The 13,948-nt window shown below is 36.9% G+C and overlaps 1 protein-coding gene across 2 annotated transcripts in view; it reads right to left on the reverse strand.

The window, feature by feature from the left end:
• The window catches only part of VCL (vinculin), a 52,618-nt gene that overhangs the window by 31,196 nt on the left and 7,474 nt on the right, over positions 1 to 13,948 (reverse strand). For both annotated transcript variants that reach the window (XR_004160497.1, XM_019617583.2), the window contains exons 2-4: positions 9,859 to 9,929; positions 3,794 to 3,944; positions 1,755 to 1,863 (exon numbers count right to left, since the gene is read on the reverse strand). Coding sequence is in view for 1 of the 2 variants with exons in the window: in XM_019617583.2 (XP_019473128.1) it covers positions 1,755 to 1,863; positions 3,794 to 3,944; positions 9,859 to 9,929 (331 nt within the window). In the remaining variant the exon portion in view is untranslated. The remainder of the gene's footprint in view (positions 1 to 1,754; positions 1,864 to 3,793; positions 3,945 to 9,858; positions 9,930 to 13,948) is intronic.

Here is a 13,948-nt window from a genome sequence, read left to right on the forward strand (position 1 = left end):
GTCTTAATGTCAGTGCTAGAAAATAATCAAGCCTCCACACTGACAGCAGAGCAGATAAGCTGCATGAAACCACCTTTGTGTACAAAGGACATAAGTCACCTAAAAAGGTTGTCATATCCTCCACTCTTCTTCCAGTCTAAAACCTCTGAGCACTTTGTTGATCAGGTTCCTGCCTGAGGTGGGAGAGGCTGGACTAGTCCCTTCCAATCCATATCATTCTTTGATTCTATAATCTTGTTATTTATACAGTTCTCACATTGACAGTAAGATCAGATGCGATAAAACTGAAAGGAACAAGGACTACTAACAAAAAAAAGTTTTGTGGGCATGGACTGTGTTAAGTAACATGTAGTTCAGGGTCTTTTCCTGAACTGTTTGTAGAGCGTGCCAGAAACAAGAGATGAACTGTTTATCCAGAGCAGGGATAGAGAAGATACTTCTGACTAAGAAATCACACAGTTGTCTAAGTTCTAATATCTCCATCATACACCCAAAACAGGAAGTTATGTCAAAAAAGTTCAGTGAGAAGTCCTAAGTGACTGAGCCAAATGAGAAAAATGAAAAGCTTAAGGAACATTTTAAAGACATGGAACATAATGACCACAGAGAAACCAAAATTGAACATTAAAAACAGAGTAAAAACAGAAGACTGTTCTTTCTGTTTGATTCTTTCCTATTCAAAATGAGGCAAAAATCAGTTTAGCTAAAGGTAATGAATGTCTCATGGAACATAAAAGAAATGTAATGAATGCTATACCTTCATATGCAACCTAAAGGCTTTTTAAAACCTAAAAATGGGGTAGAGTATACATGTTAAATAAAAATAGTGCAATCTTTAAGTACATCATGGACAACAAACACTGATGTGAGAGTTGCTAGTCTGTTACTATCCCATTTCATTTATGAGCTAGGTTTCCTTACATTACATATGGATTCTCATATATATCTATAAATAAAGTTTTGATAAGCATTCTTTAGTTCAGTGTAACTTCACTGCAACACATTCCTACCTTTCCAACACAGTACCTACTTTATACAGTACGTTTTTGTTAAACAACCTTATGCTAGCTGAAACCAAAGCATTCGAAACACTGGATGACAGAGATTGATGGTAGGTTTCCCCTATAGCAACTCAGCGCCTCAATTCCTCATCATTTATTTCCACCACTGAAAAAGTGTGAGTTAGCACAGTGAAGTAACAAGCAGCCAAGGAACATCAAATAATGAAAGAGAAGATTTCTGGCAACAGCTGGGCTTTTGCATTAAGCAGTAAGACACCTATATCAGCAACTTCATTAAGATGTTAATATATAACATGTAGTTTCTACTATTCTAAGAAATTCCTACTAGATCTAACCAACTCAGCATAGACCTAACTAACTCAACATATTGGCATCTTAACCAAATTTGTAGCTGTAGCCTTCTCAATTTTTTGTTTTATTCTTACGAATGCATACATAATCAATTCACCCAGCACTGTACAAAAATACAGTACACTTTGCCTTTATAGTATATGTCATTTACCAGCATCTTGATTATCCTGTATTCATGAGGAATGTCAATCACAAAATAATAGTCAGTCATGCTGTAGTTCAAAACTCTTTCCAACAGACACTTTCAAACCAACTGCTTTTATCATTTTCTGAACACTCAGAACTTGGCTAGGTGAGTAAGGCATGGGGCAGGGAAAAAAAAAGGAAGTGAAAGTAAAGACTGCACTTAAAATATTTAAAATAGAACACAGTATATCAAACCTGGCCCTAGATTCTTTGTATATGTCACCAAATCCTCCATAGTCTCCACTACTTCTGCCACAGTCAGATATTCCAATATTCCTTTGCAGACACGGATGATTTTACGGACCTAGAAAAGAAACATTCCACCATTTACTTGATGAAGCAATGTTACACTTGAACTAGAAATACAAGCTTACAATTAGAACAGAATATACTAATGCTAATATAATGTACAGGCAATCAGAAGCATCTGAAGTTCTGCTTAAGTTACTCACAATTTTGAATCTGTAGAGAGTTATTTACAAAAAATGTATTTAATCAGCATTGCTTCAATCAGAAATGGAAAAGTCTCCTTTTAATATTTTCACTTTACATGAGAACTAAAAGATACTATTGAGAAATTATAAGGAAGTACACGTACATATGCTGGCATGCACTACATTTTCTTTTGCTATTTCATCTATTAAAAATTTAAAAATCATTTAAGAGAAAAAGCAAAACTACAAAGAAAGCACACTCTACATGTTCACATGAGTTATTTACTACACAGTTTCACATATGTATAAGGCACTATTCAGCACTCTGGTAGGAAAGATAGATCCAACATCTTAATCCATTCAGAAGTCTGTCTATGAAGACTGTACTTTAGTTACCTCTGGATTTCTGCCTCAGAAACTTAATCTTTTTTTTTTTTTTTTAAGTTCATGTTTCATTACACAGAGCTCTCCTAAGTCAGTTAATGTTATCATCTTACTTCGAGCTACAGAATTTCTGACAACATCACATTGAATTCACATTGAAAAATGACTTAATTAACATTTAATTTGGAATAACCTCATGAAGCGTTCAACCCTCAGAATAGATCAATTAATTTAAAATTCACTTCAGTTTTGTACCAGTGTTAGTGTATCTTGAAGCATAGCAGGATACAAACATGCTAAGTTTCCTACTAGACAAAAGTTGATCATTTTAGACTACTACTTTTTTTTTAAATACACAGCTGTTAAAGACAAGAGTTCCATGAAGTCATAACTGCACAGAACTCAACCTCTTTCCTAAGCACTGGAAAAAGGGAGATTAGAAGATGTTACCTTCCTTGCAAATATGACCTGTAGCACTTTTTAGCATCTATTAAAAAGGACTGAAATATGAAATCTGAGACGTTTCAAAGCATTCTCTCAGTTTCAGAGAAACATGCTGGTGGTACCATGAGTTGATTGAGATGATGTCATGGTAGATCACTAACAATAGCAGTACGCATAACACAGTTTCTCAGATTAAGAGATTGCTGCAAAGCTAAACTTTAGAATTAATATTAGCATTTCTAAAATGTTAGCTTTAATTCCCCATAACAGCATGATATTGGCTATTTAGCTAAGTGTAAAATTCCATATTCCCCGTGAAAGCGTTACAGGAGTAAAGAAAGACTCATAACCCTTAGCTAACAAGAATCAGACACTCAATAGCAACACATGCCTACCTTTTTAAAGAACAAGTTTTCTTGTGTTTCTGGCTTTTTTCCATCTAAGGCACTGTGAACAGCACCTTAGAGCCACTTTTTGGCTAGCAGAGTAGCCAAGTGAAATAACTGTTAGAGTGATCAGAATACATCCTCAGGCTGACCATCAGACACCCACATGTGTAGTATCTTTCCCACCCCAAAATCCATTAAAGTGCCACAGCTAATGGGTCAAACAAAGAAATGTTAATGAGTGATGCTGGGCTTTTCAGTGAGATATAGAATTAAAATATGGGTATAGTGAATGGAATATAGAAAAATGCCAGCAAGATATGAGACAGTTGACAGAATCTGGCCTTTTTGAGGAACCCCAAGCAACACAAACATCGTGTCATTCCAAGATGACACTAAAAATGCAGTCCATCAAGACTAAGCTCCTTAGCTTAGGAATGAAAAATCCATTTAAGGCAATCAAGACAAGGCAATAAAAACACATTCAGCTGTTCAACAGTTTACACTAGTTCATTTGGTTAGGTAGATATTCAGATTCAAAATACTATTGTGCAGATACCTAAGTCACTAATGTTAGGATTCCTACCTCTGCTTCATCAAATGTCAGAAGCAAGTCTGATGTTCCAGAAAGGATGCCTCTTGATCCATCAATAAGGTAGTCACGAGCTGGTACAGAATAAGGATCTGCCTGCAGCATCTGGGCTGCTCGAACGAGCTTGGTGCAGGCATTCTCTACTCTGTGGAAAGTCAGACAAAATTTGCTGAACACTCTGTAAAGCAACAAACTTCAAAATGCTGAAGAATTTGTTTTTAACTTTACTACTGTTATTTCTGTCAAGCCATTAACACAACAATTCAAAAAACTTCAAGAGCTGGAACAACAAAAAATTAGGGTTTTGTTTGCTTGTTTTCATTTCTTCATGACAGCTCGGAGGAATACAAAATGCAGACTTCAATTCCATGTTAGCTATGCTACTCGTAACTGTACCTACTGAAGACACTGATCATGACTTTCACCTATTCTCTTTCATTTCTTTAAGAGCAATGTAAATACATAAGCTCTACACATGATTACCATGTGTTCATTCAAATTACATCAAGTTCCAAAAGCCAAATACTTTTAATACAGCAAAATTATCTTCCAGTTTTTTCCCCATGCTTATCAGAGCCCTTTTTCCACTGACCACTTGGGCACACTCTTTTCTCATACTTTCAGTTAAATGCTATTGGAAAATCAGTTGTACCATCCCCTCTCTCCACGCCAAAAAACACTCCTTACTACATAAATGATGCAACTTAATAGTTGCTTCCAATACTGGTTACACTAGAAATAGAACTCATTACAGGAAATTATGATTTTTTTTTCCCAGAAAGTAAAGTTTTTAGCTAATAGCTCCCTTAAGCAGGTCAAATTGGGTCCGCTGACCTATCCATAACCTGCTCTTTAGCAAGACATCTGCTCTGCACATCAGGTGGTGGGAGCTCATGACAGAGTAGGAATGCAAAGGAGAACACTAAGGCAGAAATTGGGAATGGTCTGCTCATTATTATGCCATGCACTTACTCATATAATCAAAGCCAACTGAGTGCACTAAATTACATTTCCCCACTTCTCAAATTTATTCTTTTCAAATCTGCCAAGAAAGGGATTATACAAACAACCTATTCAGCCAGCTCAGAAATACTTCATTTCCTACAGTTCAATTTCATGGTCATCTGTTTAATACTAATGATTATCTAAAAGCTGGCTTTTTCATTTGTGGAAAAAAAAAAAAAAAAAAAGGAAGGTTAGCATGCATTATCCCCAAAAGTCACCATATTTCAGCACAAAAATAAATTCCTAAAATTCAGAGACTTCTTTTACAGTTTCCAAGAGTGGCACCTTCACACGGAAATCTTGAGTATAACTTGTGCAATGCCTATTCTGAATAAATTTCCCCAATCAATGCATTTGAAAGATTTCAGGAGCATGCACCATATACAACAAAACTGAGAGATTTTTCTACAATAGATGCCTCTCGTACTTACAAAGTGTACATGGCAGGAAACAAAAGACAGGAAAAGGGGCAAGGGAGCAAATCACTTACTTAAAACTTTTTTTCCCTATAAGCCTAAACATTCATTGCAATGAGTTGCTCATTCCTCACAAAAATCCCCATATTGCCAAGCTTTCAATAGGAGTTCATTGCTGTTTTGAATGTTCAGCCAAAAACTTCTTTAAAGCACTGCTGAGACACAGAATCTTGGCTATTTTATTATTTTGTATTTTATGAGTAGAAACCACACCTCAAGTATTGCACAGCAAGAGAAAAGAAAACTTCAGATATATACGTACTTAGATAGGAATTTTAAGACTTTTTTTTTTTTTAAATGCAGAGATGAATTAATTAATGCTAATGATTTCTGTGAGTTGGCACAACATCACCTGTTCTTTGTTACATTCAGAATCTCACAACAGAAATTATTTTTAGTTTGCAAAGGGAGACAGGAATGGTCAAAAAACATCAGAGCTGGAGGTCTTCCAATGCCAGAAGACGTTAGAATACTAGATCATAAAGGAGCCCACCCACACATGCTTTAATACTAAATTAGACACTAGGACAGCAGAAATACTTTAATTCATTTTAATATTCAAGCAGTTGGCTTATAAATAAAAATTCTAAATTAAAGAAAAAACAGCCAAATAACTGCTAGATATGTAAACAAAACTGTACTCAGCATTACACAACACCTCATTTATAGGTTAAGTTCACTAAGCAAGGCATATTTTGATGCTTGGTTTCTTAGACATACACATGACAGCTGTAAGGTAATTGTTTTTGTATAGGTCAGAATGCCTACATACTTTCAAAAGCCATTAAAACTCATTCTTAACGTTTTTCACAAAAGCTCAATTGCACTGTAAAAACATCTCGCATTTTACTTTTTGCTCTGCTTCCTTTTGAGTAGTATTTTGAGTAGTATTTTGTATTGATCTTGATCATATTGAGAACAACACTTTTGGAACAGCTTTTCAGTAAATCAAAAAAAATGTTTAATTAAACAGTTTCAGAATAACAACTTTTTTTTTAATGTTTAATGGGAGCCTGAAGTGTCGGGGGTGTGGTTAAAAGTCTATGACAGCTAAAAGACTGACTGCCTTTTTTTGTAAGGACTTCTTGCAAGAAGCTTCAGCTGATCAAACATTTCACATTAATTGCTCATGTGAACTACTGGCCACAGTAGGCAGGACATCTCTTCACTGGCAAATAAGTGTACCCATTTACCATACTGAATCAAAGAATAAGAGGACAGAGTCAGCTGAACAGCTGGAATAATGCAAGATCACGATATGATCTAGCTTACAGTAACTCACCTCTATCTTTCTATAAATCACGCCTATAATCCCACAGTGCTCACTTTACTCACTGAACACACTGAAAGAGTGCACACATACACTCACAGCATAACCTGCACTGAGGACTTAAACAGAAGTAAAGACAGAGAAATTGTGCCCATTAGGTTTACATATAAATGCAGTTATTTCTAAGTCAGCTGATATTCTTTAAATATTCAGTTCAAAGATGTATGTGAAAGAATGTTCAGTTTTTCTAAAGCTGTTCCTCCATTAAGAACAGGAAAACGCACTACTCATTTTCTTTCTTTCAGTTTATGCTCCCAATTACAGAGGATTAAGCATTTACACATACGTCAAACAGAAAATGACACAAGCATTTTCTTGGTTTTGCAGCCAATTCAAACTAATCCCTGTATAATATCACAATTTTTTTTTTAAACAAAACTATTTTAAGTGTATTTATTTTAGAGGATTAATTACAATAGAACTATGTTAACAGCAGCCAAGTTATGTATGGAGCTGACTAACACAGGTCATGCTACTTCCACCCATGCTATTTTCAGTAGTCAATCAGCTTCATTCTTGATATTGTCATCTTCATAATACTGGAGTTAAAAAAAAATCAGTTTATGCTGAACTACATTTGTGGTTTTCATTTTTATTTATTTATTTTTAGGTTTTAGCACTGAAATGAAGATGACTGCTCAAATGGCTAACAATGCCTTTCATGTTTGAATAAGGCTTGCTTCAATTTCTAATGAATCAATCATAGTGAGTAAGCTCACTACAGTTCAGATTACTCACAGTTTAGAACTACTTCAGATTTGATTTTTATTTAGATTAACATTAAATTCTTAAGATAGTAGACCAGCAATGCGACTCCAACTTGGACACAGAAATCCTGTATAGAACAGCATTACTGCTCAATTAACGTATTGAGTCTGAATGTGCAATAATAATAATAATAATGTGCAATAATTAAATACAGACAAATTTCTATTATGCCCAATCAGTTGTTACACTATTCTTTAACTTGCGACTACAGCTTTTTCTCTCTTTACATTAAATTTTTCACAGGTAACACAAACACATTGCAAAACATCTAAAATAAAAATTACAGGCATTACTCATACTCCCTCAGGACTAAGAGAACTGAGATAAAGAATAGCATTTTGTAACTCAGATCAGTAGTTCCAATGTGGTTTATGTCAGCGGCAAGCAAAGGGATACATGACAGCTTCTCAGCAGCCAACAAATAGATCCGCTGTGCAGTCACACTCCTACTGGAAAACCTGACACACTACCACCATACTCACTCATTATGAACCCTCGGTGTCAATTTCAAGCAAGCCAAAACCTAAGTTATTAACAGGACTAAACAGATCATATTCCTCATCATCGAAGACAGGTTTCCTCCAGCGTGGTGTTAATTTTGAGTGGTAAAAATATGCACAGAGACTGCAGCACTAGCGCATGCAGGCTGCACCTTATCCCATCAGACAAGTGCTAGTGCAAGTTCTTATAAAGGACTGCGACTTTCTGAACCAGCACTTCAGAAAAAAACACCCTGCCCCTCAAAAGAAAAACAACCCTCATCTGTTTCACCTCCTGCATCCAAGTCCTGCCTTGTAACACAGAAACAGTGCAATTCCCTTGGAGCTCACACACTTCTGTTGCTTGCTCCTACAGCACACAAAACTAGAATGCTCCACAGCATTAGCAAGGAACTGTTAACAGAAACAAATTCATTTTGCTATTAACTCCACATTAACAAAAAAAAAGCAACAGGTTATCATTTATAAAGGCCATTGGTCATTCATAATTCATGTCATTGCATTTAGGATATTAAGAATGACATGCAGTACATTTCATTGCTGTGGCATAGCTTTGTATCCCAATTTTTATTTTATATTAGAGTCCAAGCACTCATGAATTGCTGGATAATGTCCTTGCTTTCAGTGTAACATGGTACTATTCAGCTGTGCATCTATCTCATTTTTACAGTAACTGAGCTATGTAAGTCTCCAGAATCTGATATACATTGATCAAAGACTGAGAGCAGTGTAGCAATTCAGAAGACTCTTTTTTCCTTAATCCCTTACTCACCACAGGTAAGTGGAAATTTCCACCTTCTCCATGCAGCATTCAAGGTATGGGATAGTAGCATTTTGGTCGCTCAAACCTGGCTGATAATCATTTGGCTTATGTTTTGACACCTGCTGAGCACATTATAGATGCTCTCATCAATGCACCACAGCTCCAGAACCTCTCTCTTACTATTCACAACGGCCAGTTCAGAGCAAACCAACATCTCAGAAGCTAGAGCCACTGCTCTGCCACACATGCATAGCTTCAGACTTTAAAAATATTTTCATCCGTGCTTAAAATCAAATAAATCAGTTTAATATATTCCTGCTGTAACTTCTCACTCATGGATTAATCTTGCTTCCTTGTATTAAACTTTGGGTTATCAGTTTCACCTGACTTTTCATCTGGGTTTACAGGACAGTTGTGAGCATGCTAAAAAAGCATAGATCTTTAAAGCCCCGCTGACTACCTCTCATCTTTACCAGGGCTAACGTACTTTTTTCTTTCACTTTTCATCTTCTCTGTGTAAAATCTTTTCTTATTAACCTGTGTATACCTTGCAGGTATACAGGTTTTCTTAAAAAGTCTTCAGCCTTTGCAAAAAACTTCAGAAATCAGAACATGCCATAGAACTTTAATTACTCTTTCCCCTGCTTGTAGTGCTTCCAAAAACAGAAGCATGTGTTTTAGAAAGCACAATTTCCATCCACAGAAGGATATACACATACGTATTTCATATCTATTAACTTCCCTCTTCAGAAGAGACCATTTGCTTCAAAGGCTACGTTTGACCTACAGACCTTGTTTGCCCGATTCCCCTAGAAAGCTGCTGAAGCCCTAGCAATGCCTCAACAGATATTCTGTGTTATACAGCCACTTTCACATATGTCTACCAAATTAACACAAAACATTTGAAAATACCATATCATCTCTGTAACTGTTAAGCAAAGTATAAACAGCATATAATTAAGGGTAGTTATCAATCTGAAATCTCTTACTTGTAAAGGAAGGTAAATCCTAGATTTTTTTTATACAGATATGTATCTAACAGGAGAAGTCATTGTGAAAAAAGTAATTCTGGAAAAAGATCAGCCTCAAGCCTCCAAAGAGAACTATTTAGACAAGACTATTTCCTAATCTGTACAGCAGAAGTGAGTAACATTGACTCATCATTGGAACAGGTTTCCCGTACAAACAGCAAAAGATTTACAATAAAATGAATTTACTTGATGAACGCTGGTGGCATGTCCCTTTTCAAGATCTGGTCTTCTGTTGTCTGCACAGTCTCTTTTCCAACCTGCAGGAAAAAGAAGTTATACTTAAGATCAAGAATGTCAGTGTGAAGCCTAGATGAAAACAAAGAACAACCGAAAAATAGTAGTTGTACTTCATGACAGCTAGGCTACTTGCTGTTATATCTAGTTTTGAACACCATTACATATCAAATTAGCCCACTGCCTTAGAAATTTCTATGTTCTTTCCCTCCAACACCTCTGCTACAGTACACTCACCCCCCTCTTCATTCTCCACAAAAACAACACTATGTTTGCTGCATTTAGTTGTGCTTGGGAAGAAAGAAAATTTAAACAAACAACAACAAAAACAAACCTATTATCTCTGTAGATTTTGCTCCCTCCAAACCCACCAGTCAGAAGCCAAGTTGCAAGTTAAAAAAAAAAAAATCCTATTTGGCTAACAAACCTGCCCGCTCTATTAGAAAAATTTAGTTAATTACTGAGAACACACTTCACAACCACACCATCTATAGACAGAAATAATTACACAGAAGCTAATCGAGCGATAGATCTGGGCTTTTCTATATACTAACTCATGTGTTATACACTAGAAGTCTTTATAATTGCTAGCTGGCTCTCTAGACTGTGAGATCACCAACTTCACAAAATATTTCCAGCTCCTTTGTTCACTGTATTTTCCAGCTGAATAAGCCATTCAGAAAGGCACCACAAAGCAGAAGGTCATTAGCCCAGACACTAGCATGTGTCAAGAGCTGCCAAGCCTGCTCAAGCTAGACAAGATAGCACTAGAAAACCTTCCATCAGCTGGTACTTAAGATTTGCTGGGTTTTTTGACAGAAGTTGCAGTGTGCCAACATGCATAGCACTTGCCAATTCAAACACTGTGCAGCTCTCCAGCAGCATCACTTGGCTGCACATTTACCCCATTTGCCAAAACTGCTGTGCCCCTTCTTTAGTCTCCCTTTCCCCCTTTCAGAGGGGTTTTACAGATATACACTGACCCCAACACTCTATTGGTTCAAACTCAGAGCCAGTCTAGCCTACAATTAATAATTCTTCAATTAACGAAAGCTACATTTATGAGCACTTTTGTAGATACTTCCAAGTAACAAAGGAAAGTACTGAGACATCAAACATTTTACAGTGGTTTTCATCTCTGTACTCCTTGTAGCCCAGTACCAGTCATACTTGTGCTAGCACACAGCATGGCAGCATTACCATGATTCCTGAGCTTCCCAGTAGTGCCTCAAGAATACAGTTACAGATGCATCTCACGCACCGCTTCTTGGGGCAAGGTTACATGACCCAGAGACAGCACACCAGTTTTGTTTCTGTTATTTCCATTACGCTTTATTTTCTTGATTTCCCATGTGCGTATGCATGATGAAGACCACAGTGAAAAGGAACAATTGCATAAAGCCTGAACTCTATAGTGTCACACCATATAGACACAGGAGATCACACACTGGAAACTAGCATTAATACTTTTATTTCCAAAAGCCGTTAGGTGAAATGTCACTGCCTTCAGCATTTCTTTTTCATCTGTCCAAACCTGTTCTTTTTAATAGAATATTTTTTGGAGGATATATACCTGCTAAAGAAAGCATGATAATTTATTTGCAACTAAGGGGAAATGGCTCTTTGATTGGCTTTCTAAGAATGGGCATTCAGCCTGCTATATTATGTTGAGAAGACAGACACGAGCAACCAAGCAACCAATTCTGTTTTAATTACAGTCGAGTTCATGTAAGTTACTGCTATTTTTACTAGCCTATACAAAAGTATTTCTTCATTCAGTCTGAAAAGTCTCTTAAGATAGACTTAAGTTTATTACCCACTAGTTATAGATACACTAACATTTTATAACATGTATACACATACATTATCTAAATGGGCATTCCTTGATATGCCTACCAAGAACCCTTATTCTTCCAGTTAAAGTAATGTTCAGGATGAACCTACTTCCATTTTAAATTTTTGTGAAGAGCTCAGAACTTCTCAAACAGAAACTGCCTTTAGCCTAAACACTGAAGTCAGCCCATTTCTCATCCAGTTCTTGACAAAAGCATTCCTGTTGAGTCCTTCACACTAAAATCCCATAGACAAGACAAAATTTGAGGTCGTTTCCATGAGGTCTCAGTTTAAACATAAAATCTTGTGACACAATTGAAAGTACTCCATATTTACATAACTCTGCATTAACATCTCTAAGTTTTTCTTTGCATTTGTAATCAAGGTGTAGAGACAAGAAAATAACACACCACATATAATTTAATAGATGAATTCTCAAAACATGAAGCCATATTTGTGACTAAAAATACACAATCCCAAAAATACTTGGGTGTTCTCCCTTTTAGCTTTTTGGCTAAGTGTTTTTTCATGAGATTTTTGGTGTTGTTGCTCCTTGTTTTAACAGGAAACCATTTCTTCAGACTGAATTTTACACGGATTAAGCAATTTTCAGACATACTGCAGTGTAACACAAGACAGATTCATTCCACCTTATCAATACTCCAATGCCAAGGGAATTGGGAGGGGGTTATTATAATAATAGGATGTAATATCTATGCATCCCCTATTTTAGGTAGGCTTGAAGAGCTTCATGCTAATAAGAAACTGTTACCATGGAAACCTCTATTTTATTTTTATCCAATAGGATAAATGTGGAAAAAACAGGATTGCAACTGTTGTTTCAGATATACTTATCACCTACAATAATCTTCCCCTAACTAATAAGGAGGGAACAGTTTCCATGAAATTTGTATAACTGAATATTAGTAATAATTAATTGGCTTCTACCCACTGCTCCAAGTCACTTTTCACCAGTTAACACAGTAACCGGACCTTCAGTTCTTGAAGATTTTATCAGCCCAGAGCTGCAGAGGGGAAGGGAAGTTCTCAAGCAAATGTTACCAAGTCAGTTTCATTGTTCCAACTTCAAAACATCCATATTGGACTCCATCCTCTTTGCTGGAGAAGTAACTTCAATTAGAGGCACTTGGCTTGAATCAAAGAATGAGCTTCTTCCCTGCTACTCAACAACAGTGAACATGACATTCAAAGACTAGAAATCTTATGAAAACAGGACACACTCAGCAGAGGGCACATCTGACCACTGAAAAGGCTTCTAGGCTGGAAAAAGGCTTCCAGCTAGAAGGATCAATACAAGATTGGGAGTTCCTGCAGCTTTCAGATTTCAACCTTATTTGTAGGATTTTACACACTCTTATTTCAGTAAGAAATCAGTAGCCTATCAGTGTGTCTCCAGTTTCCTGCTGTGGGATATTTTCTCCATGGCAAAGCAAGAAGAAAACTTCCTGATCAGGTTCAGTTTTGTCACATCCACTCCTGCTGCAGAAAAGACAAGTGGACTGCCAAAGGTCCCTTTTCTATCTTCTCAGCCTGCTGAATATAGATAAGAACAGCCTTCCAGCAAGGAAGGGAAACAGTTTCAGCTTTTGTAACTTTTTAGGAATTTGGGGTATCCTGCTGTGGTTTGAGCAAACATCTCATTGCATCTTAGTTCTCCCACTTCTCCCAGAAACCAAAGAACCAATGGCTTGTGTCACAGCACATTTAACATGGGAGTCCAAAGTTGATTACTTGGGTTTTGGTGGTGCTGCTTCTTTTTCAGTCTGGTGGGGTGTTGGTTTATTTTTGGGGAAGAGGGTGTAATACTATAACAGGATGAAAAGTACAGTCATAATAGCTGTGGCAATAGGCAATAGGGTGGCAAAGTCTTGGGTTCATTCTCATTTGCCAAATGTAGCCAAAACACAGCACCTGCAGATGCAAAAATGAAGGAAAAGAGCTGCTTACCTTTAGAAGGCCTCAGGTAGGCAGAGACCTCCAGCAAGTGACACCCTTGCCTCTACTCCTTAAGTGAGTCACTCCTTAAGTGAGGTTTGGGAGGGGGTGAATCCTGCCTCCACCCCTTCTGGTTACTCAGGTGCATTCCATGCACCTGAACTCCCCTGGGTTGGCCCCGACCTCCCACCAGGTGCTCAATCACTGCTTCAGGCCATGACTGAGCATTTCCTCTACAGAAGAGCACAAAAAA

The sequence above is a fragment of the Meleagris gallopavo genome, chromosome 8 (assembly GCF_000146605.3).
Source record: "Meleagris gallopavo isolate NT-WF06-2002-E0010 breed Aviagen turkey brand Nicholas breeding stock chromosome 8, Turkey_5.1, whole genome shotgun sequence".
Lineage (NCBI taxonomy): Eukaryota > Metazoa > Chordata > Aves > Galliformes > Phasianidae > Meleagris > Meleagris gallopavo.